General features: G+C 35.7%; 1 protein-coding gene across 2 annotated transcripts in view; it reads left to right on the forward strand.

Annotated features, from left to right (window-relative positions):
• Positions 1-24,418, forward strand: part of Pur-alpha (Purine-rich binding protein-alpha) — a 63,044-nt gene that overhangs the window by 10,469 nt on the left and 28,157 nt on the right. For both annotated transcript variants that reach the window (XM_073089744.1, XM_073089743.1), the window contains exon 2: positions 7,388-7,435. In XM_073089744.1, the coding sequence (XP_072945845.1) occupies positions 7,388-7,435 (48 nt within the window). The remainder of the gene's footprint in view (positions 1-7,387; positions 7,436-24,418) is intronic.

Below are 24,418 nucleotides of genomic sequence, written 5' to 3' on the forward strand. Positions count from 1 at the left end.
CATATTCATTCTGTATATTTTAGAATACTTTCGAGTTAACTATAAATGACCAATAAAATGATATTTACTTTAGTAGTGTTATATGTAACAAGAAAAACGCAAGTGTGAGTTTGGCGACAACGGTTCCGATACATTCGCTCGTACTTACCACTTCTACTTGATTTTCATTTCTATGGATATAAGGCTTTATTGTGTTCGCGTCGCCCTCGGCTCGGCGGGTTCATAAGTTGACGTAATTGTTGTCGGGATGAAATGTATGAAAATTGTTTGTAGATACAGCGGCGATACGAGTACTTCTTGCGCTGCTGATAGGGCGGGGCAAATTAATTGTGACCACAGATTATTACAGTTAAGGGTGGAAACTGCCGTGTTCTAGCTTGAAGAGTGTGGTAGGTAACGATGCACTAGTGACCAAGATCAGGCCTCCACCCCTATTTGCGATTGATTAGAGTAGCAGTGATCTTTTACGGTTAGGTGAACTGCATGCGGTACTAATAGAATTGTATGATTTTTTGATTTAGTATCGAGCAAGCGCGTATTATGAAATTACAGATTTTAATTTCAGAGACCTTCGTTTTAATATTAAATTTCTCTGACGATTCCCTAATATTTATTTAAATTAATGTAGAAATCAAGTATTTTACGACGTCATGTCGAAATCTCCTACAAAATGTTAAGATTCTTAGCTTTTTCTCAGAGATTCTCAGATTTTCTAGCCGACGCATTCTTTATAGACTAAGTTATATATTAACACGGTCCCAATAAAGACGTTCATAAAACAACGCGAAGTTTACTGCCGATCACAGTTGCGTCATTATAAAAGTAATATAAACGTTAGTTATTATGGATATACTCGCTCCACTTGCCCAGTGGTTTTCAAAGTGGGGATCACAACCGCCTGGGGTCGTTTTCAAAGGGGGGATCGCAATGCCTCTGTATATATCGCGAGGAGAAAAGAAATATAAAACGATATGTTTATTAAGAAAACGGAAATAAATAACATTTGTGGTTACGTTACTTTTTATTTTCACTGGCATCTAGAATAAATATCTCGTATGGATTTGATATAGAGAAAATATAATAATAAATAATATATGAAACAGCGGGATTAGGTCGCGAGATATTTTCACATAGAACAAGGCGGTCATGCCATGAAAAACTTTGAAGTACCACTGTACTAAACAATCAACTGATACGGTCTTTATGAAGATATTCATAGATAAAACAATGAAGGATAAAAGGACGAAGACCTGAGATAAGATACAGATTAATCTCGCTGCAAAAACTTGAAACCTTGCAGCGCTGAAACCGCAGTCCTCGCTGTGCCGCAGCCTACTCTAAATAGATTGAATGGATTATGTTTTTGCTCGTCGGATATTCACGGCTTAGCGCTAATGAAGTGAACCTTTCTCGGCGTAAAAACAAGGAAAATTTGTATGTAGTGATCGATTAGGTTGTGTGTGGCGTCTCTTGAGTAGATGTCTCTCCCAACTCCGTGTGCTTTAGAAGTATCCATCTTAGTTTGGCAGTTCTATGATAATCCATTGATTACGTGGGGCGTTGAAGAAAGGGGGTCTAGACGAATTAGCTACGTATTTATTTTTGCCAAAAACAGATTCTAATTGCGAAGTAACTGGGTTGAATTAAGTAAAGCATGCTTTTTTTTTGTTTTCGTCCCAGATTTACAATACACAAATAATATCTGTCGCGTTTATGTCAATGCCAATGTAATGAATTTCGATTGTTTAATCGTCACCGTTAGGGTAAATTCATGTGAAATTCTATCGAAGCAAATCTCACGACAACTCACCAAGAGGGTCGAATAATTGTCAAAATCAACTCTATACTAAGTTATAATTTGGCAATTTCTGCGAAAGTGTAAAATAGGTAAAGGTAATTGGATAGATTGATAAATTAATAACGGGCGGTAATTAATGGATACCACCGAAATTTGGTAAAATAGAGATAGGCAATATTTTATATTTTACATCTATATTTTTTGTTTTAATATCTAAACGGCATTTACTTTCAATCACAAACACTTCCATTTTCCTCTCTATAGTTTTGGTAGCAATACCAGTTCTCACAGAATTGAAACTGGCCATAATTGTATTATAATATGAAAAGTTAAGCATCCTGGCATTTAGATACAGATAATGTCGACATCACGACTGAACTTAGTCGGTATCTTGGACGCGAGGATACAGAATGTTGGATTAAACCGGTCTTTAAATAGTCCCAGAAACATTATACTAGAAACTAGAAAATCCCCGCTTCATGAAATTATGCGTGGTTGGTCTCATATGATCTGTTTGGACTATAAAGAGTACGGACAATGTTGTATTTGCGATTGGAACTACTATTGAAAGCACTATGCTTTTGGTTTATACGAGTATTATCGCTGAGAAAAGATTTTTTGGGTGTCAATAATTGCAGAAGAAGAAGAAGAAGAAGTACCACCGCTAAACGTTTGTATGTTGCCAATATAAAGGTCGAGTAATAGCTATAAATGCCGGAAGATACAGTTTCTTGTATGGGGCCACTATTGGAAAGACGTTTTTGTCGCACATGTTTTTTTAATACAACAAAACATACTAACTATAGTCGCTTTTGTGCTATCATAATATTACAACCTTTGTTAAATTTATCTACTGTGGTTCAAAAGTAACAGCCCTGTGACGAAAGGACACACAGTGGACACTGAGCGTTAGGGTTGTTTAGGCACTCTGTGGTTACGGAATCTCAAAAAGGAATGGCTGACAAAATATCAGATCGTTTGAATAAATTTTTGCTCTGATATAAGCAAATATGAGTAAAAGATAGATGCATGGAGCTGTCGGCCACGCCGCCGGCGACAAACAGACTTCCCTTTGTGCTAAACGTTTCAAAACGTTTGCATAAATTGTCCAGTTGGTTTGTTTTCTTTAACCCCGAGTATTTTTGTCTGGGTTTTGCATTACTAGGTTTTGTTTAAGTTGCCTTGTTAGTATGTGCGGGTCAAATATTGCAACTGGTTGTAAATCAGTGGGGTTAAATGGTTAATCGATTGAGCCGAAATTTGCATACACGTTTGGATTGGATGATATTGCTTAATAGGCTTAGTGATATGACACTAAATATAATATGTTGGATGATCCAAGACAGCCGATCAATTTTTTATGCATCCCCATTGTATGGGTATCATACAAAAGTGTTTTTCTAAGAATATGAAGAAGCTTTTCGAGTACGGATTTATTATTTTGCTTATTTAAAATTTCATGTTCAAAGTTAAGGATTAAATGAAACGTAAAGTTCTTAGCGATTTCTTGCAAAATGAACCGATTCCTGTGTTACACATATTGCTGTAGTAAAATACTGCGTTGAGGAAATTGTGTGGCATCGATAAAGGAAGTAAGCAAGGAAGGATGAGGTTTGCTCGCAACGCATTCCACAAGGTACACATCCCGTGTTATCGAGATCACAGACATAACAGATATGAATATAGTTTGATGAGTCTTATGATAGTTACTATATTGATTTCTTATATTAAGTTTTCCGGATTGGTGACAATGTGCGACCGAATCTGGAAATGTATATTTAAATAATCTTGTACGTGGAAGAAGATGTATAGATTTTTGATAAACTAATAAATAAATCTGTTCTGGTCATGGAACAAATATTTCAGAAATAAAGAAAAGCATAGTTGTCTGGTCAGGGTCTGTTTTTGTTTCCGTGACACCCACAACACGATCTTAGTCGACCTAGATTAGCGGATGTACAAAGTGTTTTATTATCACATGTCCCTTCTTGCTCCACCAAACACCAGCTATTCTAAGAAATAATTGAAATTGATAATTGATGTAGGAAGTTACCTTAATTGAACGATTACTGGAACAGTTAGAACGTCTAGACTAGATTATGTATAGCGCTAGGCTATTGGACCACGCCATGCTACGTATAGACTGCTGAGACCTTGTGGTTTTTTGCGGAGGCTAAATTAGTTTTTAGTTTTTCAACTGGTGCTACGAAAATTTGGCCAAGGTCGGCTATAATAGTATTTATCTTCAACGTACCGGGTTTTTTGAAAACCTGACTCGTTTTTCGATTGACTTCAGTTAGACACTGAATAAATATGTCTATGTTTTTATGTGTGAATTTGTATTGTTGTACTTTGGTTCGCTTTGAGCCCTGTTTTTATTTTCAGATGTAGAATGTGTGAGACATGGACCGTGGTAGACAAAATCATATTTTTTGGAAAGATTAATTACATATTTGAGATTTTTTTAAAGAAAATTTATAATTTAATTGTAATACGTACGAGTACATAACTTTGACAAAGATCAGTCGGAATTCGGATTGAGAGGCTGACTTTCAAACCATTAGGCTATCGCTGCTACTTATTATAGCTTGTAAGTCTTGAATATAGGTCTTGGATAGGAGTTTCGTTTCTCCCCGGGGGCACGGAGACACAATAGGCTAATCGTAACAAAGTATTTGAGGGCGCGGGTGTGGCCTGCTAATCAGTGCACATTAACACTTGCGCATGAGTGCCGTTTGCGCAACGCATGCTCCGTTGCAACCCGAGCCGCGCGCCCGGCCGTGTCCTACCTTACCTGCATACCTACCTACCTCCTCGATAAACCGCATTTACTTGAATGACGCATGGATTGTGGATTACACAGTTTTTGCACACGTCCATTATATGCCTGAAACGGCTGGGAAATTCTGAATAGTAATGTCATTGTAATGATGATTAATGTATGCGTAATGATTTGTTTAAACTTAATTGAACGTGGCAGTTTCGTATGTTACTAACGAGGCTCTGTCTGTGTGTTACCGTGTTCGGATTTGTCAATTAAATAAGTTCATGTTTAAGGTAGAGAGATTGTGTGACTGCCTATGACGTCCTTTTCCTTTTCGGGAAAAGCCTTTCAAGTCAATAGATATTTAATAGTCAGATTTTATGTTTTAGTTTTGTGTGAATAAGGAAGTGTATGTATCTTAGAATTGTTTATCAGGTACTTGGTTTATTCGTATAGATTGACATCTAATTAGTATGTTAAAGCGGTCATCGTTGTGTCCTTGCATAAAGGTTCTAGTTCTAAAGGTAAAGCCCTACCTCCCTCTACAGTTCTTTAATAGGAAAACATATGTTAAGAGTATTATGAGGTACAAGAAATATCAGCCCTGCTTTAGGGAGTAGAAAAATACGTCTGTAACGGATAAAGGTAGGGCTTGTTCCGTAGGAAGGCGTGTTAATTCGGTCGTCTGCCCTTCAAATCTACCTACGAGTGTTCATTGTTGTGTAACTAACGAATAGTGAAGGTACTAGGAATCCCACACAAACAGCTGGTTGTGCGTGGGCTGATCTATATAAAAATATCGTGTCGTGAGAAGACTAAAATTAGAGTCACTGGAATTAGTAATGTACTTGAAGTTTAGTGTTATGATTTATAGGGTTCCGTAACCGAAGGCTAAAACTGGACTTTATTACTAAGCCTTCGCTGTCTGCCCGTCACAGAGCTCTAGCCCATGAACCGTAATAGAGAGACACTTTAAATTTTCACAATATATAAAAGTATACTTAATACTTCTGAAACGACTGTGATAACAAATACTCAAATAATAAAAAGTTACATGGTATGTACAGAACCCGCCATATATTTTTAGAAATATAAAAAAAGTTTATTGAAACAAACTGTTTAGTAACGCCAATTGTTTTGGTATTCCTCTGTACAAACCCTTTCAATTTTGATACTAATATCATAGGGTGCGTAAAAAAAAGAATTAGATCACCATTGTTATCATGCATATGATAATGCATGATAACTGTCAACTCAAACTGCCAAATCAAACTTATGCAAAATTTGAGCAAGATTTGTCTTTCTCATACCTACAACTAACGGCGAGTAAATTTAAAAAAAAAAGAATGTGCAAGGAAGCTAATTGTCATTATCATTAAGCGCACAAACTAAAATACCTAAAGATTGTTACAAGAATTTTGTAAGAAAATGGTGGAACATTCTCAAGACGATAACTAAAGAATATTCTTATAAATTTTCTCTCAGCTTATTAGAAAGCTTGCCGACTGGTTAATTTCGTGTGAATCGTTGTTTTTTATATTTTAGGTACATTTTCCATTTATGTTACAGCAAGACTTACATGGTCCCAATTAGAATTTTCTGCTTATTTCCTCGAATATTACCTATTTATACATTCCGCGTGTCTTCACACACTTAATCAACAGTGCTCGAGTTGCCTTGTTCGTGTGCACGGTTGACTAGGTTCAGATTATAATATTTCAGTGGGAGCCTCACCGCGGTAAGGGTCTTAGCAGACATGCTACATTGAGCATACGCGATCGAAGATTTAGCTGCTTTTCGACTAGATGCAGCGATTAAACGCTATATTTCGCTTACGTTTGAGGGCCGTTCGCAGTTACTTGTCATAGCTCAATGCAGCAACTCAATACAAAAATGCAACGCAGCATTAAGGCAGTCGTTACGTTTCATTCAATTTTATCCCCTTCGGGGTGGAATTTGCACCCTTTAGCATGTGCTCCAGCTATATCCCTTACACAGAAAGGATGTAGACGAAGTAAAAAATGGAACGGTAAGATCCGGATTTTTTGGTCTTTCTGAGCTCAGCTCGCTGATCAGTTATCAAAGTACTGTCCGAATATTTTGCTTACAGAACTTATCTGTAATAAAATGACGCAGGATTGATGCAATCGCCAAAACGCGAATCACCGATGTATAATGTATAATAGCATGTCTGTTAGGACCGTAATGGAGGTCCGTCGTAATGGAGTGCATCATAGCGGCCGGTTGCGTGCGGGCTCGTATGCGATAATTGCACGAATTAGTCTTGTGTGTCCAACTATACCTACTCCAGTTAGTCTAACTTTACCGACCTGGTTCCACAGGCCAGTGAAAAACTTGTACATGCACATTTCGTTAAAACTGTACTTTTCTGCAGTGTACCGTCTATGCCAAATTAATTAACTAACAAGCAAAAAAACTTCGGGGCGATCATAAGAAAGTCATGCCGGATGGTTTTGATTTAGTGTTGCTTTTAAAGCCTTGTTTATTTTGAGATTTATCTCTTTGATATGCAGTGGTTACCTTGCATAATTATTAAATTATAATGGGGTTGTAATGTTATGTTTATTTTATTTATGTACTACATGTAATGTTAAATACTGATAGTACTTACCACACAAGTTCTAGATTTATAATGCTCAAAATATTTTTTTTAATAAAAATGTTTAATGTTTTGATTATATAAATGTGTTCAATTTGAATAAACACTAGTATGAAATCTGACAATGTTGGTTTTATTCCGCAAGCCTTGAAATACCACCTTATATAATGGAATCAATAAGTTTTAATCGTATCTTCTTTCGCAGAATATCATGGTCAAGGCATGGACGCGGGCGGGAATAACTTTGACTCCGGTGAGTACATACATTTTATTAACATTTTTATATAATTTCTATATAGTATAGAAGAAGCAGGCTGGATGAGTTTACCTATAATTGGCTACTGCCGCCCATGGACATAAGAGTCCTATCTGAAGTCTGCCATAGATGCGTCGGTTGTTCTGAGAGCTAAGTAGGAAGGCCTCGAATTAATGTTGAATACTTATATACCCTTCAAAACTAAACTCAACACCGCTTAACACTACTGTTGTTAGACAGAAAAGTCAGTGGCGGTGGTTGCCTCCGACGTCGACCCACGTAGTACTCTACCTTCTTCGAGCATTATTACCGTTATACTTTTTGACGATTTATTCATAAATATAAAAGATAAACACATAAAACAAATGTAAATTGTATATTTAATCACTATAATGATCACTAAAATGTTTAAGGATTTTAATGGATTTAATAATAGATTTTAGAGTGCATTTTAGAACATCAACATTCATTGTATTATTATATTGTCTGTGACATTAGTCTAAATTGCAACTTGATAGTCCCTGAATCGGTATGTGATACAATTCTAGAGTAATTTGCATTTATATTTAAATCGATTTCGATACCGTCCTCCTTCTATACATAATCGTGTATTGTGAGAATCTTCTATAGATTATCAATACCTATACTTAATTCTTCATTTATGGGTGTTTTACTAACGAATAACCATGTAGGTTTGGTATTTTTAATAGATTTCATAGTCTATTTTAAAACGATTATATTTATTGATATTATTTGATGGTTTTGTAGTTAATATAAATATGAGAAACAAAATTATCTTAGATTTTTTCCGCTACTTTAACTTACATGTATTACATTACAAAGTACCCTTGACTGTAAAGGAATATGATATCATAGAAGATATTTATAAAAGACAAAGTATATTATGAAATCATATTTATTGGTGCTAATAATAACTTCTTATATTTGTTTCTTAAGTACCTAGCCTACTACTTATTTTAGTTATGAATTTGGTACATGTCTATTGTGCAAATACACAAAAACTCAAAATAAAAAAGTAGGACTATCAAATGATAGACCTACTGTTGAATTTTGAATAAATTAATTTTGTTTAATCGATTTATTCGGCATTCTAATACATTTGTAGGTGTGGTAGGTACCGAATGTTAATCATCGTACTATATCATTTGTTCATTGTTTGACATATTCGACGGTTCGTCGAACTCTGCCAAATAGCGATTCGGAAGTTATTGAAAGTAATTCATTACATTTCCTTTTGTTTAACTTCATGTTCCTATTTGTCAGTAAGTTCACTGTTCTTAATATAAAAATTGTATTGTTTACTGTCAATCACTTTGGGATTTTAATAAATAAATAAAAAATACAGGCAGGCTATAAATTGGCTTTCGGCGTAAAAAATGAAACGTAAAGTTGTGAAAGTTTCGGCAGTTTACCGGTAATATCGAATAGCGCAGTATTTTCCATTGCTTCAAAGTTCTTTTATTCAAACTGAATAAAATCACCGGATATTCGATTTACCCCACGGGTGAGCTGTGACTGGGGTTGCCACCTTTTTTAAAGTATTATTTATTTATTTTAAAAAGATTGCCAAAACATAGTAGGATTTTAGAAAAAAATATTGTACACATTTATATTTACCGATTTACTTAAAATTGACTAAGGCTACATTTGTATGATGACCTTTATTTTTTGAAACCATTGCTAATAAAGCAATAGGAGTGTACCACTACATCCTTATTAATCCGAATTTGTGGTACCTACTATAAAATATTTCTTTTCTATAAAAGTAGTATGTTTGATTAAAATACATTAAAATAATAGTACGGGAGGCAACCCTAGCTGGGGCGTGTACCTAAAGGCCGAATTAACTTTCGCGAGTGGCTCAGTCTGTCTAGGCCAGGCTTCTGATCGCTCGCAGGAAGTAGTTAATCACCCGTCCTCGCTTTCTGTTCCAATTTTTAGACCTTTAAGATGCTATCGGTCTTACAAGTTTATGTAGAATTAGTTCTGCCTAAGGTGTTCAAAATATAGCCTCCGTTTTTAACGTGGTTCTTTAGTAATTCACTTTGCGATTGTACATGATAACAGTTTAGTATTTTCATTGGAGTAAAATTTTTGATTTAATTTTATTTAATACTCGTATCAATAGTAAAACAGTTCGGTTCAGTGCTGTTTTATCCTGAAGGAAAATGTAGCTACGACAGATTCTCATAGAGTCATTATAACTAGGTCCTCAGTGCCAGCAACACTTCTGTTATGCACTTTAGGGTGGCCCCCGGTTCTAATTTGTCTTGATTATAGATATCCACGCACGGCAGCGACCAACTATCAAGTGGTTTGAAGGTGGTAGAACCCTTGTGTGGTTCGACTCCGGTGGCACCACCGCCACACCTATTTCTGCCTTATAACAGCAGTGTTAGGCGTTACTGTGTTCCGGTTTGAAGGGTGTGGTAAGGGAGACAGACTTTTCCGAGGCGTTCCAGCCCAGCGCATCTGTGGCCGACTTCAGGTAGGAATATCTAATCCTATCTGGGGTTGATAACAGGCGGCAGTAGCCACTTACCATCAGGTGGACTGCATGCTCGTCTGCTACTCCTATATTATAAAAAAAAAGTGGACTGCATGGCCGTTCGCCACATTAAATTTATATAAAGAAACACGATACGGTTTTTGCTGACACCGTATATATGTTTATGGCCAAACTATCAACAAAACTATTTGCCAAACATGAAGCGATCCCCACTCGTCCCGTAGCGAACTCGACGCAATTCTGAAATTCAGCTCAATCTGCCTGCACGGGGCCGTTGGAAACAAAAAGTACGAAACAAATAGACAGGTACCCGTTCGGAGGTAATAGGGTCAACGTACGAACGAACACATATATAGCATTTGTGGAAATATACTATAACTGTCTATGCCCAAAATTCAATTGAAACCGTGCGTGATAGTAACCAGCGGATAGCGTCTAACATTTGTGTTACCTATATGGTTGACAAACATAGGTGTGAATTCGGTGTCCTTATTTGCACAACATAAAAATATAAGACATTTTTAATTTTGTAACTTTTTAGGTTCGTTTTGGTTTGGTCTTTGCCGCCTATAACCACCTCCACGTAGAAAAGTGGTTTTACAGGGTTGAAGCCGATTTCAGATGCGGTGGCATTCTTGAGGTCTAATATGGTTGGATAGGTCAGATGGATAGGTCAGCCGGCGTCTTCGTCCTTTTACCGAAACAACTGTTCCACGCTATTTAAAGATGATAGGCCTCTACCCAAAGTTAGCAGACTATTGCAATGTGATACTGATTTCGATGGTGGTAGGACCCTTCCATTTGTGGCCGCCCATAGAAGCATTAATCTTTATCTCTGTAGTTCCGGGACTAGAATAGGGCTACAGTATCCCCTGCCTGTCGTAAGAGGCGACTAAAAGGGGGTTTCCGGGGTTGCCGACGGCAACAGTGGGAGCTCGAACCGTCCGGCAAGCAACCCCGGGAAGGACGGCGGCATGTGTCGCATGCCGTCGTAAACACCAGGTGTGCGGGAGGATCGTAGCTGCTCCCCCAGGGCATTATTATTAAAAAAAATGAAATTTTAATAGTTAGTAGAAAATAATAATCTTTTGTGTTATATAACAATTCTGGCGAATACCATACGTGTTATAATGAAAACACTTGTAAGTCTTTCACACAGAGAGCAGACAGTTGATAATTAGAAATTAAACGAACTTACCTAAGTGAAGTTCCAATTTCAATTGTACGAACTGCATAGTCTCGAAATGATAATGTTGACATGTAGTACACCGCCAGTCGTCAGCCTTGTGTCACGTATATTCAGAGCTAAAAACCTCGAATTCAAATAATTTAAAACAATATCCAACCTACTTATAGCGCCCCCTACCGGTAAATGTCATTAAGTTTAGAGATCCTGGGGTCAAGATGTAAGTTCATTAGCTTGATTATTTTACAACATAGATGATATTATGGGTAATACTTATCGTATATAAGTATGGGTGGGTGGGTTATAATATCATTTCGAGACTATGCAGTTCGTACAATTGAAATTGGAACTTCACTTAGGTAAGTTCGTTTAATTTCTAATTGTACTTCACTGCATAGTCTCTTCAATGATAATGTTGACATGTAGATGTTTAGAGATTTGTAAAATAACGAGCCTATTAAACAAGATACAAAAACATTTAAATCCTATTATTTTTAAAATTCCTAATTTAATATATCTATTTAAATATTAATTACAGTTATCAAGTATACGTTTGATGTAACGTCTCTACTACAAAATTGAACTTAGATCTGATCCATTCAGCTATCCTTCTAAGAGGGTCTTAACTGACACTCATATGTTTAGACGTCAGCGTAGCAGCGTGGTAAAGCGTGCTCTCTAATGGTATGTATTGTAAAAAATGATATATCAATGCCATCATCCTCCGTGGTTGGTAAAATCTAGAAACTGTCGTCTGGGAGGTCACTGTATTATAAGATTACATAAAAGAAATAAACTTATTCTTGTAACTCTCAAGTGTTACTAGGCCTATCTAGGTAATTTTATTAAGGATGTGCTGGACAAATACTATGATTACTATGAAATAATGGTAATACTAGATTGTTTGAACACTGGTTATAGTAAGGTTTAAATTCATGTGGCAATTTAATATACAATATCTTCTGCCACGCAATTTGGTTAATATACAATAATGTTATTATTATGTTTATGTATACTTTTTAGAAGTCTCGACTCAGAATCGGTAGTAATAATGGCATTCACGGGCTTACACCAAGTGAACGTCATAATATATACGATATCTATTGTTTTTATATATTACTTATATATATATATATTACTCATATATTATTATTGTTTTTTTTTTTTTTTTCTCTTTTTACTATATGAGTAATTACAATAACCAAAAAAAGTAAATAGTATTTATTCTTCATCTCCACTAAATAATATATAATATTTTACACTTAACTCGCTAAAAATATTTATACATCAGATGTAACTATCCCAACTAATAGCATACTTGGGATATGGAGGATAGAAAACCTAAATATGCATTTTAAGAACAAAAATAATTCTAGATATATATATATCAAAATGAAAAGAATATTGTAACCAGTCTACAGATAGATCTAGTTATTTACACTGTTTAGGCCAAAATATTATAAGCACCAGCATCAAGTTTTCATTATTGCGTCTAACATTGCTTGTAGAGCAACAAAATCTTGAAATTCGTGTATAGAAACGAAACGCTCCTCGAGGAAGCAAGTAACATACAGGGTAAAGCGTTGACGAAAAACAAATGGATCTAGATCTTTTTTTTTTTTTTTTTTTAAATTCATATGAGACCCAAAATGCAACCCTTCCAAAACGAAAGGTTTATTTATTTTTTTTTTTTTTTTTTTAAATACTATTTTTTAGGACTGTCTGGACCAGTCTGATACTACCACAAACTCCCCAACCGTTCAGAGATAATCTTTAACAACAATTATTTCATTACAAATAAAATGAATATTTCCATTTAAATAGTATAACCTTAGTCATGACATGTAAGTCATACTTCTTGTAGGTTTCCTAGTAAATAAATCTATTTAAAAACCTTCAAAGTGTTAATTCGCAATGTATAATCTTGATTTAGTGATAGCAAATTCATTCTGAAATTATTGAATGTATTAGGGAAATAAAAACATTTTTTGGGTATTCAATAAATCCAATATGTGCCTTGATATTACGGTTAAATGTGGGTATTAAACACCATGCTGTTTCTATATGAAATAACTGTGGAGTTGCCTACACGTATTAGGGTTTCACCGTGTTGAAGATGATTATTGAAAAAATATCTTTAAGCACAAGTAACGCTGCATTTAACTTAAAATAGTTGATCGGATTTGTTATTTAAATCAAATAACAAAAATACCGAGAATAATGACCATATGTTACATAAGTCATAACTGATTGTGTCCCGATAATAAAAATAATATGACAACTACCACCTGTAATTATATCTATCTGTAAGAGGGATAGTATTTTGATAAACATTTTTAAAATTGTTATATATATATACATATCTTTGCATTTATTATAATTTTTATTTTTTAATATTATTATTATATATATATATATATATATATATAATTTTTTTTTTTTTTTCTTTTTATTTCACCCTTGTGTTGATTTTTAATCTTTTATCTAATGGTAAAGCAATTTGATTTTTTATTTATTTATTCCTTGTATAATACAATGAACAACCTTAACAGTTGTATTATTTCCAATTATCAAACTATCTTTTAAGTAACCAATAAATCCTAAAGAATGATATAGCTTATTATGCCTATGATCCTAAATTACTAAGTGTCGTTATTGTTCCTTGTCCAATATTATGACATTTAAATAGGAACTATGTTATATAAATATATAACTGACACAATGTCCCTAGATCTTAATCAGTTATGTATGGTCTTGTATCTTTTAAAAGGTTAGTAAAAACATAAATATAGTATTCTGCTCAAACCAAAGGAAAGAACTTGAAATGCATAGAATTTCCATTTAACCATAGACATGTAAACACTGTTTAAGGTAATCATGAATTAGTATCCAAATATGCATTCTTGAAAACAATAGTAAGTAGTGAGTGGAATGCCAGGCTTTATTTAAAGCTCAAGATTAAGACCAAGATATTCAATATAAACCAACATCACCATCATCAGGTGTTGGTAAAGTAAAAATATTGTAAAAAATTGGTTAAGAGTAAACAATATGTTACCACTGATGTGAGAAGTCTTTCTACACACATACCGAGTATATTTTGAAAAAAAAAAATCTTCATTCCTTGAGAATAATGAGTTTAAGTGTTTATACAAATAGACTCTTAAAGCTAACCACTTGCAAAACTTGGGTCAATAGTTATTTGTTACAACTGGTCTTTAAAATTATAATTATAATCGACCACATTATTAACCACTCACCTAAAAATCTGTTGTGATTGAAGATTTATTCCAAAGGAAACTTCGATCAAGCCTTTCTGTGATACAGGTATTTGTGCATGAGGCTTGTTGTAAGTCAGATAATGACCCTATTTGGTATGAGTATCTCAAACTTTTGGATGAAGTTTATCATAGGATGAAGTGTAAATATCTTCGTTATATTTGTTATTATAAAATATTGTACTATATATATATATGAATTGAACAATCATTGTTTCTTAAACCATTTTTCCGATCATTTGTTCCAGTACTTGTACTATGAAATTTCTTCTTATTATTTATTATACATAATAAATGACCAGCACCAGTAATAAGATAATTGATAGCAAATTATCTTTATAAAGGCAAATAATTTAAAATTATTAAGAAACAATCATGTCAAATGCTCGAGAGCAGTAAGCATTCGCCTGATGTGGCATGGCTTTTGACTCTTTACAGCTACAATAGTAACTGCGACTTGTGCTTGTCCCACAGTTTCCTAGAGGCTAGTGTTCTTCCTTTAAACTATTTTTTCCTTTAGTCTATCTATCACCATCTAGATAGATAGATAGTTCCTTTAGTAAATTACTCTTTAATATGCTGATCTACCTAGATACCAAATTCTTATGAATGGTTAAACCAAATTTAGGTTCTTCTAGAGTATTACAAAAGGATATAAATTGTCATCTCTATATCCTGTATCATGTACATTATTAATCTGAATGATTCTTCAATAAAATGTTCATTGATTAAAATCATTACACCCAATCGATGGTAATAGTTGTGTCTATCTACTGATTATTAGTATTTTGTTATATGGGTTATTTACCCGATGTGAAGGACATCATACCCTATTAGAATGGGTGAATATCCGTTGTATCCGTCTACTTAATAGTAGTATCTTATTATAGTTGTTATATAGGTAAATATCCAATATGTAAGGGTCCCTTATTTGAACGGATGAATATCCATTAGGTATATTCTACTCAATAGTAGATTATTTTATGTGAGTAAATACTCAATATAAACAGGTTAGTACCCATGAATGGGGCTAAATAGCACCCTATTTCTTGTAATGTAGGTAAATATCCAATATGTAAGGGTCATAACCTTATTTGAACGGGTGAATACCTATTAGGTATATTCTACTCAATAGTAGATTCTTTTATGTGAGTAAATACTCAGTATAAACGGGTTAGTACCCATGCACGGGGCTAAATAGCACCTTATTTCTATGTTCATAGCTTTATATAAGCGAGATTTATATAAGGATTTAAATAAGCGAGATCACCTAAATAGGTGAAAAGCTTAGTTAATGAACATAAGACGTCAAATTCCTTGCTACAGAACAATATGGTAATCTAAAAATCCTTTGCTTGGAAAAATATATATGTAAAAATTTACCTTGTCATTCCTCATTAATATATAAGATTATCATCTTATCTTTAATAAATGAAAATAATACATTTTCAATTTGCGACTGCATTCGTAATGGCCGCCTAGTACAAGTCTTCAGAATAATTTCGTCAAAATTCCTTATTTTCCATTGTAACTTTTCTGCACAATATATCACACCTACGTCTTTTATAAATTATTAATTGAAATATTTGTTATAAATTAACAATTTTTACGATAAATTACTTATTTTATTTCTTATTTTGAAAAATCATAAATGTACACAGGCTGCACGAAAAACGATAATGACATTTACCGGTAGGGGGCGCTATAAGTAGGTTGGATATTGTTTTAAATTATTTGAATTCGAGGTTTTTAGCTCTGAATATACGTGACACAAGGCTGACGACTGGCGGTGTACTACATGTCAACATTATCATTGAAGAGACTATGCAGTGAAGTACAATGACATTGCTTCAAAGTCTTCAGACAAAGGATTGGAATTCACAGCTGAGTAAATGATGTGCAAATACCAGCTTACTGTTACGTATTTTTTGTTTAGTTTACAATGTTAAACATTTTTAATATAATAATAAGTATTTATAATTTTTCAGGCCACCTTTGAGTGACCCTAAGATCCTCTTGTTATCTCCTACCTTTCATAATGTCATTGGAATGTCAATGGTAGGTTAAATGTAGGTGTGATGTTATAATTAACACAATGTTTTTATAATTAATTGGATATTACCTGCGACATAATGTACTACAGACACTCAACTGGTATTTTACTACCAAGAGGTCTTTAATTATGTATTTTAACCAGAAAGCCAAAATACTAATGTTCCTTTAAAATTTTAAGATTTTTAAAACCTATTTAACCTCCCTTAGGCATATACAGAGATGTTATGTACCCTTAATAGATGCCTACATCATAAAACGAGTTCATTTTTGAAATTTTATGGTTCTTGCTCAGGTAATTGCCTAACACGAAGGTTTCTACCTTTAAAACGGTCCGTTTTCGGATTGGTACCACCTTTATGGTCGCATAATAAATTCTGTGTACAATATGTCCACATTAGCAAGCTTTGTAATGTCAAAGGTCATGTCGGGGCAGGTTGAAAACAGCTATTGTAAAATGTTTCCGATCGTCTGTTGGAGGAAATTATTCTCGAAGTCTCATTCTTCTAATAGCTCGCTAGGAAATTGTCGCGTCGCGCCTTTCGAGTTGTCTCATAGGTTAGCTTGTTTTGCATTAATATAGAGTTACCAACATTCCTGTTTTCCCAGGACATGACCTTCTGGGAGTCTCCTACTAGGGGTCGCAATCCGGTATTCGAGATTTCGAAAATACCGGGATACCGGACCAAATTTAGGTCTTATTAATACCGGTTTTAATTTTACAAAAACCGGGATATTCGGTATTTTCGGTTTTTAGTAAAATAAAACAAAATAAAGTTAAAGTCATACAAATTGACTCCAATGGACTCTGGCACAATGCAAAAGTCCATATTAAACAAGCGTTACAATCGACACAACCTATGAAAATCAACAAACATCAGCATTGGATGTCAGGTGAGACTTGGCGTATTGTATAACTTCGTCGGAGAGCTAAAGAAAAGGTTCGTCTATTCAGAACCTAAATCAACTGAACGCACAAATACAAGCTGGATGCAGAAGAAATCTTAATACTCATCTTAAAAACATCATCGTAGAGTTAGAAGGACACTCTGATCGATTTGAAATAAAAGATCTCTTTAAAAAATCCGATATATAACCCATCAATTTAAATCCAGAACATGGGCTATTAAGGATTCTGATGGTGTGATTGTTACCGAAATTAAGGAAATCGTCAAAGTATGGCAAAAATACTGCACTTTTCTCTAATAGTGCAACCTTACACACAACATATGCCAAAAAATAATATACAATAAGAACCATCTATGTATATTCAAAGATGAAGTACGCGCTGCTATTTAATTTATTAAAACGCGACAAAGCAATTGACACAGATGATATTCCTATTGAAGTGTTTCGATCAATGGATGAACTCGAGGTTGACATGTTGCCTACCATATGTAATCGCGTCTGGGAAAATGGACAGTGACCACGACACTGGGCCCACTCTATTTTCATTACACTTCATACAAAAGGGTCGACAAGGAAGTGCAGTAGCTATAGTTTTATGCTATATTTCTGGTGTATCACAATGAAAGAAACATTTAGAGGAAGATTATATACTTTTCATAAATATATTATAACAATGACAATTATGACAATTGGCTTCAAAAAACAACCCGCCAACACGATCTTCGCTTTAACAAGATCTGCTGTCGATAGGCTTGATAAGATTTGGAGGAACCGCAACATATCAAAAAACACCAAGACAGACCAATATGGTTTTCGAAAGGGCCGATCAGCTGGTGATCTTCTTGTGTACCTCACTCAACGTTGGGCACAAGCTGTTGAGAGCAACGGGGAGGCATTGGCCGTAAGCCTGGACATCGCTAAGGCCTTTGACCGGGTCTGGCATAGGGAAGGGCCCTAAGCTCGGGCTCGCGAAGTTACCATCTTAAGGTCTTTCCGAGAGGTTGTGCACATGGACAGCCAGCTTTCTGTCTGAGCGGCATATTAAGGTCGTAGTTGACGGGTGCTGCTCAGACACGAAGCTCATCAACGCTGGCGTGCCCCAAGAGTCTGTATTATCTCCAACGCTTTTTATTGTGCATATCAATGATTTGCTGCTACAAACCGGTGGCATTCATTGCTATGCAGATGATAGCACGGGAGATGCTATGTACACAGGCCGTGCGGACACCTCTCGGACATTCGTGGAAGAAAGCAGAATCCGACTTGTGTCTGAAATCAAGAATACTCTGAAGGAACTAAATCCGAAGGATGTAGTTCCATCCACATCAACTGCACCCGTGGCGGTCCTCCACGGTTCGGTTTGATCATTCATTTTTGCCGCGTACGTGCAAAATGTGGAATGAACTTCCTCCTGAGGTGTTCCCTCAGGACTATGACATGGGGCTCTTCAAGAGGGGTGTAAAAAGAGCTCTCCTTCGAAGCAGGCGATGCATTGGCGACTCCTCCTAGTTTTTCCTATCTTTCTGTACGCTGCGGAGACGTAGACGATTCGGATGCAATCGCCGTAAAATTGATGCCCTAGAAATACTATTCCCTGGATCTACGATTATCTGGATTAGTCTACTAAAATATTTCGGCCACATATTTAGGGACGAGAACTCAGTAGTACGGCTTGTAGTTCAGTGAACGGTAGAAGGAAAGAGGTCACGCGGCAGATCGCCGCTGGATTTAGATTTTATAAGGTCTGTTCAGCGTTCTCGCTCTAAAATCATAGCACACAAGCGTACTCGCTCTAAAATCATAACACACACATAAAATCTAGCACACAATGTTCCCTCGTCGAGTGTTGCCGCAAGGCCAGCATAGAAGGCGGTGGCGAAGGATCGCAAGAGCAACTGTTCAAGGCACCTGTGGATGACTGACCAGTTGTCATCATCATGCCACGACCACTCTGTCAAGAGTGCACGACTACAGAGATATTTTTTTCCAGCTTTCCACATAATTATATTTTTATATAATTTATTTATTGATGAATTCGGAACTCATAAGGTCGTTAATAAATCATAAACTTCTGTAATTAACTTGGTATTAAGTAATAGGACCTATTTTCCTTCGGAATACCACTAAATTAACATTACATAGTAAAATGCTCAATAAAAATTAGTAACTTTATCTTAATCTCGGAAATATCGAAAAAACCGGAATACCGGGATTGTCTAGGGTCAGTACCGAAAATACCGGTTTTGCTTAGATGGTCCGGTATTGCGACCCCTATCTCCTACGTCGTCCTGAACAGATGTTGTGTATCACTCTATATTTTTAAAAAATGTTTTAAAATTCCCACGAAAAATAAAACAAGAAGCAGAGGTTCTTGTTTCTTGCTTTTATACTAAGACCCGTTTTAAAACCCAAATGTTCTAGTTTTTTTCGTATGCAGATCCTAGTTTTTTAAATATTTGGGGAAAACATTTCTACATTAAAACTTATATTTTACATAGTAGGTACTATAGTTTTGAATTGGTAAAAGGTATTTTTTTTTTAAAACGTCACCAAATTAATAACTGAGACAATAACTTTTGGCACGCACTTCGATATTAGATACTATCATACGTGATAGCAGTCGACGGCAAAAACTAGTGCGAAAATCATAGAAACTACTATAAAACCACGTTTCAAACAAACACTTAAAATTAAAAACATCTAAAGTCAAGACTGAATTTTCCTCGTATGGCGATTATGGGACATAACACTTACACGTGTACTGTGGCCTTCGGTTTTTTGTCGGCTCTTCCTCCATTTTGTTTGAATTCATTAGATTTATGGGCACTACCGGTGTCTAGACGGCTTTATGGTTCACCTGATAATGCCTTGTTACCGTTGTCGTTAAGATATGAATCGGTGGGCGACTGCTCTGATGGTAAACGTGTGGTTATGTTATATGGAGTGGAAATTTAATGGTTTTGCTCAGTGGTGGGCATCGCCAACACTATGCATTTAGTGTCTTAACAACAATGTTGAGTGGTACAGTGATGTCGAGAAGGGCGTGGTATACAACACAAGGTTGTATAACTTAGTAAATTTTGTCTTATCCTATTGAGAGTTGATAATCAATCCTCGATTTATCCCTCGATGATGGTGGCCATTCGACATGAGAGTATCTGACCGTTTTATAGCGAAGTATTTCATATAGTTTACTTATGCTTATGATACTATAGTTACAGATGTTTATATTGAACCGGGGGGGTCATTAACTCGTTTCCAACTTATTCTTTAAGGGTAGAGGAATATCCTGGACGGTGACCGAGTGTCCGAGGACGAGTGGCCTCTTAGCATCACTTGGATAGCGTATCCATTCGCTACTGGAAAAAAGCGGTCAAGTGCGTGCGGGCTCACGCACAATAAAGTGTTCCGAAGTCAGCATTTTATAAACAACAATTAATATTTCTTGTTGAAATCACCACCAATCATATAGGTATATTATTGATACGAACAAACGAACGAAAAAATTGTAAGTGCAAATCCAGAATAAAATTGTAAGTTTTATGCATTTTATCATTTAACCATGGAACCCTAAAAATGACCTAACTAATATAGGCAGGTGCAACTTACAGGTATATATTAATCGAAATATAATATTCAACGAATCGTGTCATTGATAACTATATACTAGTAATTTGGCAGTCGCAAAATATCCGGCATTTGCAAATTACTCGCCAATTTTTTGCCTCAGTGTTTAGCAGGAAGTTAGACAGGAAATCTTATCAAATTCAGGCTACTGGGGCACTTTGTTAGATCGGTTTTCGCGACACTGATAAAATTTTTATTAGGTGCGGCGAAATTAAACAAACGTCGGAAAAATGTACTAAGCGCTGAATTTTTGCGAATGCCACCTTTTGATGCCTCAAATTAATTCGTCTTTATTTATAACTTTAAACATACTTGTATTATGTAGATATGTGTATATGTGTAGTAGATGTAAGTAAGGCTGGTGGTACTCGTTGGCTCAGAGCAGCGGAGGACCGAGTTTTGTAACACACCTTAGAGGAGACCTATGTCCGGCAGTGCTATTTTAAAGGCTGATGTGGTGTTGAAGGTTGTTGTTGTGTAGTCGTCATTACAATATTGGATGCCACAACAGATGACTGTAACTAATCTATGAAAAAGCTAAATAAATTGGTAATGGTTTGTGGAAAGTGATCTGTACGACATCATATTTCTATTGCATTTTAAAATCTAAACGACATTAAATTGATGCGCCACAATACAAACACACCATTCTATGCGAAAAGGCGTCCGAAATCCGAGACTATTTTTGCAGACTTATATTAGTTGATTCAAGGACATATAGATATAGGTTACATACTTGTTATATGTATACACAATAGAATATTGGCGGAGCGTCAACGCTATAGAAACGTTACATAATCGGGCGTCGGGTCATCGCCCGGCGGACACCACGCCACGACTGCAGACCTCGAAGACGAGGTTCCTACTCCAAATTGTTAGAATGTGAGCAAAAACTTAATAGAAATATTGCCTTTTGTGTAGTTAACAATTTCGTCGACCGTTTTGTTAGGTTGGCGACAGATTTGACCGGGCTCTTTTTCTTTTGACAGTATCAGTATGGAAATGTGTTGGGATTTTTAGTTTTTACTAGAATCCTAAATATTTCGAAGTTAAATCAAGGAAGCTGATATGAAGCTTTTCGTCTAAATAGCCCTATATATAATCTATCAATTCTACATGCTGTCTTGTTTTATACAAAGTATCTTGAGAAATGTCCGTGAATTGTAAAAATCATTTAATGTAAGGTAAGAAACAAAATAAAACATTCAGTAATAATGTTCAACCAGCATTTTTTTTTTATCTGATCTTAATTTGGAATTGATTTGAAAAAAGTTGGCGAGCTTGAAGTTACAATTTGAAGGTGGTAGAAACCTTCGTGGTTTGACTTTGGAGGCATCACCGCCACACCAATTTCTGGGTTATAACAAACAACAGCGTTAAGGGCTGCTGTTTTTTGGTTTGAAGAATGTGGTAAGGCATTTATACGAGGAGTTTCAACTTAGTTTTCAAGGGACCGCAGCGCATCAGCGGTCGGCCTCCGGTAGGACTCTTATTTGAGGTTGATTACAAATGTCTACGGACGGTCGTGACCACATAACATAACGCGAACTGCATGTCCATTCGCAAGAACAATAAATAATGATTAAAAAACGTAACATTACGATTTACGATACAATCGATATGATCGCGCGTCGGCGCGTGACGCGCGCGCCGGCCGATGTAATCGATCGCGCCGCGATTTCTAATTACGCGATTTCATTAGGCCGCGTTTCGACACGACACGCCGCACGCCACTCCGACACCTGCCCGTAGTACCGATGTTTAGGCGTTTTGAACACCTGCTGGGATATTGGTTTCTAGTCTAACGGGCTTAGTGTCTCTAGACTGTGTCTTCGTTAAGGCTGCAGAGATAGTTGAGGTGCGACTGTTTGGGAACATCTGCTTTATACCAGTATTTTATGCGCTGCTGTGTTCTGGATAATGATTAGTGGTCACTAGTGCATTGATACTTTGCAACCTCTAAGGACTCAGTTGGACCTCGTTTTCGTGCTTTCCCTTGAAACCAAAATACAGAAGTGTTGTACTGCTGTTATAAGAAGGATACAGTATAGAATGGGGGTGGTAGAGGTGTTTTGAGAGTTGAACCACGAAAGGTTCTATCACTTTTAAATTTTAAGTTTTTCAGGCTCTCACTTCTTTCAAGAATAACAATGCATTTTTAAAAATCAGACGGACTCATTATATTTAGAGCTGGTTGCAGCAAATATCACTTTACATCAGTTGGCATGCCCATTTGAGTCTACAATAGAATAAAAAGAAGTAAACTGGTCCGGAAGCAGTGATTGCTCGTTTTTCTGAAAGTAATGAGACGGCAAACATCCGATGTAACGGTGAACGCAGCTCTGTGATAATAAAAGTCGATCGAATTACTTTATAGGTAGATTGATAGCTCCCAATGGCTAGTTGGAAGAAACTGAGACTCTAATTCTTAAAGGATGCATATTTTCTTCGTCATTTTCTTTATTGCTGAAGATCGTATCTGCTCTGATAAGCCTTGGTGGATAATCTGACGATCTGGCTCTTCTCGTGCTATGTGACCAAAGTAGGTCAGAGAAGAATAAATTGGTAGCATAGTAGATAGCCTGGTTTTATTTTGTAGCTAGTTTAAAATTGATTTGTTACTTCTTGCGGTCCAGGAAATTCTAAATTAAGGAAATCGTGAAGAAGGACTTAAATGCAGGATTAGGTATATTAATTTCTTGGTTTCATTCTAAAACAGTTGTATCGATTTTGACGAAGCTATAAACTAAGCAGAGTGGGTCCTTTAAGTAAAATTCAATTGGTTTTACTCCTAAAGATTTTCCTTTAAATTTCCTAAAGGTTGTTCCCTTTATTCACAAATATTAGGCTCGTTGTTAACTATAATATAACTGCCTTTGCCAGTAAATGTTTTGTCCGCTTCTGTATGATATTTTGAATAGTAATGAAGAGTAGGGTAAACCGTATAGATAAACATGGGCTATATCGATTAGGAATAATGTAGTTTTGAAACTTTCTTAGACTTTATTAGTTTTCTAAATTTCGTGTGATATACAAATAAACGGAATTATAGTCTATTCTAGTGGTATGGAAATTACTCTGACTTCTATATGAGGCGACAATTTTAGTTCTCAAGAGTGGCAACTAATCTTTTATCGGTTTCAGTTCCCCTGGCCTATATGGATTTGGTTACAGATATCCATAGCCGATAGTGGACGCTTACCATCAGGTGGACTGCTTGCGCGTTTGCTATGTCAATCTTATTAAAAAAATAGTCCTTCCACAAATGTGGCCTTTCAATGCCTACGTCTGCAGAGCAACTTTTGTCTGCGTCTGCTTTTTATACCCTACAATGACCGTGCTATGAACCAAACGCACCATTGAAAAGTTCGACTATGGCCATCAGACCATACCCTCAC

Source organism: Epargyreus clarus, unplaced genomic scaffold (genome assembly GCF_041222505.1).
Source record: "Epargyreus clarus isolate Ecla_fem2 unplaced genomic scaffold, WU_Ecla_fem_2.2 ptg000031l, whole genome shotgun sequence".
In the NCBI taxonomy this organism is placed as follows: domain Eukaryota; kingdom Metazoa; phylum Arthropoda; class Insecta; order Lepidoptera; family Hesperiidae; genus Epargyreus; species Epargyreus clarus.